Source organism: Salvia hispanica, chromosome 1, assembly GCF_029641045.1.
Source record: "Salvia hispanica isolate PSC_SH4W2 chromosome 1, Shi_PSC_v1, whole genome shotgun sequence".
In the NCBI taxonomy this organism is placed as follows: domain Eukaryota; kingdom Viridiplantae; phylum Streptophyta; class Magnoliopsida; order Lamiales; family Lamiaceae; genus Salvia; species Salvia hispanica.
In genome coordinates, this window is record NC_142692.1 from 45,275,284 (window position 1) to 45,278,043 (window position 2,760).

The window sequence follows — 2,760 nt, forward strand, 5'->3', positions numbered from 1 at the left end:
ATGAAAGGTGGAGTGATCATCTTTCTCATTTCTGTTGTGTGCATCTTTGCCTCTGTGCAATGCAAGAACCGCGATCCTCTTAGGGAGCTGTTGAAAAGCCACAAGAAGAGGAGGTCGGAAGCATCTGCAGTAGTCGAGGATGCTTCGACTGAGTACTCACCGGTCTACATGTTGCCTCAGGACGGCCTAAAAGAGGATGACAAGATCACAGGGCTGCCAGGCCAGCCGCAGGTGACCTTCCCTCAGTATTCTGGATACGTCACTGTTGATCCTACCGCTGGACGCGCTCTTTTCTATTGGCTCACCGAGGCTGATGACTCCTCCAACAAGCCACTTGTGTTGTGGCTCAATGGAGGTTCGTTAAATTCTGGTTTTGCATGCGCGTAAACTAGAAATTCGGCTTCCAAATACACCAATTTAATTGTTTGAAATGTGTACATGGCTTAAACAGGACCAGGGTGTTCCTCGATAGGAAATGGTGCGATGACAGAGCTTGGCCCGTTCCGTGTGAATGCAGACGGAAAGACGTTGTGGTACAATAACAAGGCTTGGAATACTGGTTAGGCCTAAAATACAAAATTAAATGAAAGTTTGTAACAATAATATTTGCAAGAGAAACTTAGTTGTGGAAACTGTTTGGTGTATTATAGTGGCTAATGTCCTGTTTTTGGAGTCTCCTGCTGGTGTTGGATTTTCGTACTCGAACACGACGTCGGACTATGTAACAGGAGACACCAAAACTGCAGCGGATTCCTACACTTTCTTGGTGAACTGGCTGGAGAGGTTCCCGGAATACAAAACTCGCGATTTCTACATAACCGGAGAGAGCTATGCCGGTCACTACGTGCCCCAACTTGCTCAGTTGATCCTAAAAAACAACAAAGTGACAAATCAAACTGTCATTAATTTGAAAGGAATTGCAGTAAGTTTCTACATTAGCCATAACAAACTATTGACTTTCTACTTAGTTTGATCGGTGATGCTGTTTGCACTTTGCAGATTGGGAATGCTTACATTGATTATCTCGACGAAGTAAATGGCTCGTACGACTACTACTGGTCGCATGCTCTCATTTCGGACGAGAGTCACGATGGAATTATCAAAAACTGCAACTTTTCGGCTCCTGAAATATCAGACAAATGCGAACAAGCTTTGGATCAAGCAGATGGTGAAATAGGAAATATATTCGGTTATGACATCTACGCGCCTCTTTGCGGTTCAAACTCTACTGCTCCATCGGTATACTACGCCTCTCGTATTGTTTTTAGGGTTAACTATAGTTTCTAGCCCCATCTTTGAAAAATTATTTTTGCATTGAAAACAGCTGTCTTCATTTGATCCATGCTCGAGTGACTATGTTTTCACGTACCTAAACACGCCTGAAGTGCAACAAGCACTTCACGCGAACATCAGTGGAGCTCTCCCCGGGCCATGGGACGCTTGCAGGTAATGCGATCTAACGGCTGAAAATGATATCCTACGACAAAAATTATGAACACTTGTTAATAAACTGATTTACCTTAATGTAGCAATCTCATATCGTGGACCGATGAGCCGGAGACGGTTTTACCTGTCATCAAGGAGCTCATGGCTAGCGGCATTAGCGTCTGGATCTACAGGTAACTACCTCACTATGCCTGTCGTTTGCAACAACAGACATAATATAATAGTAATTCAAACTAGTACAAGAAAAAAAAATCTCAACTACTAAACAAGAACTGTTTACAACAATGACAGTGGCGACACAGATGGAGTGGTGCCGGTGACAACAACCAGGTACTCGTTGCCCAAACTAAGCACCACTATTAAGACTTCGTGGTACCCATGGTACTATCAGGGCGAGGTTGGAGGGTACGCGGTGGGATATGAGAACCTGACATTTGTGACCATAAGAGGAGCTGGACATTTCGTCCCGAGCTATCAGCCTGAGAGAGCGATCACCTTCTTCTCGTCCTTCTTGGAAGGGAAGCTGCCTCCCAGCAGCTAAACATGCCACCAAGAGAGAGCTAATTAAACACAGAACGATGTCAAAGACTGTCCGTTCTATCTATCTATCTATCTATCTACCATAGTTCTGCTTATAATAACAGAGGTTTTGTGATGAACTTCTAAATGTATTTTCATTTTCCAAAATATTAGCCACACCTTTATCTTTAAGTACCATACTTTTCCTATCAAGAAAAATGAGAGGAAGAGTTGGAAATGTTTGAGTATCTCATATTGTGAAATAATTATCTTGAATTAGAGTGTCACCCATAATATCTAAAAAATGCATGTGGATACTTCAAAAATCAATATTATAGAAACGACATTAAAGGCTGATATGACCAAAGTCTTTTGTGCAATAAATCTATACTTGAAGCTACATTACTAGATGAACTACTCATTATTCAGAGGAGTCATAACAAAATGGTGTAGCTGAACGGAAGAATTGCACAATCGTTGAAAGACCAGAAGCATAATGAATTAATGATTGACTAAAATCTACCAAAGATTTTTTGGATTGAAGATGTTCATATAACTATCTACATTGTGAACCTATGTCCTACAAAGGAAGCTAGCTTTGAATCGATCTCCATTTAAAGCTTGAGAAAAACCATATTATCGACCACTTGAAGATTTTGGGTAGCATTGCATATTCTCATATCTCTACTCTTATTAAATAGAGATAAATTTGATGAGAAATTGATCTTTGTCGGTTACAATGCAAAGTTTTAATGGTGTTGTTTTAATGTGTTGGCTTATCATTACAACACTAAT

At 41.0% G+C, this 2,760-nt stretch overlaps 1 protein-coding gene across 1 annotated transcript; it reads left to right on the top strand.

Moving 5' to 3' along the window:
* On the top strand, nucleotides 1-2,015 carry LOC125224131 (serine carboxypeptidase 1-like). The gene is made up of 7 exons (XM_048127488.2): nucleotides 1-355; nucleotides 452-559; nucleotides 651-922; nucleotides 1,000-1,239; nucleotides 1,325-1,446; nucleotides 1,530-1,619; nucleotides 1,738-2,015. Exons 1-7 carry the CDS (start codon nucleotides 1-3, stop codon nucleotides 1,985-1,987), a joined length of 1,437 nt encoding a protein of 478 aa, XP_047983445.2. The 3' UTR covers nucleotides 1,988-2,015.
* The last annotated feature ends 745 nt before the right edge of the window (nucleotides 2,016-2,760 follow it).

Coding starts and splice junctions, on each gene's coding strand:
- LOC125224131 (XM_048127488.2), top strand. CDS start 1: ATGAAAGGTGGAGTGATCATCTTTCTCATTTCTGTTGTGTGCATCTTT. Junction 560..650: donor TAACAAGGCTTGGAATACTG/GTTAGGCCTAAA, acceptor GGTGTATTATAG/TGGCTAATGTCCTGTTTTTG. Junction 1,240..1,324: donor CAAACTCTACTGCTCCATCG/GTATACTACGCC, acceptor CATTGAAAACAG/CTGTCTTCATTTGATCCATG.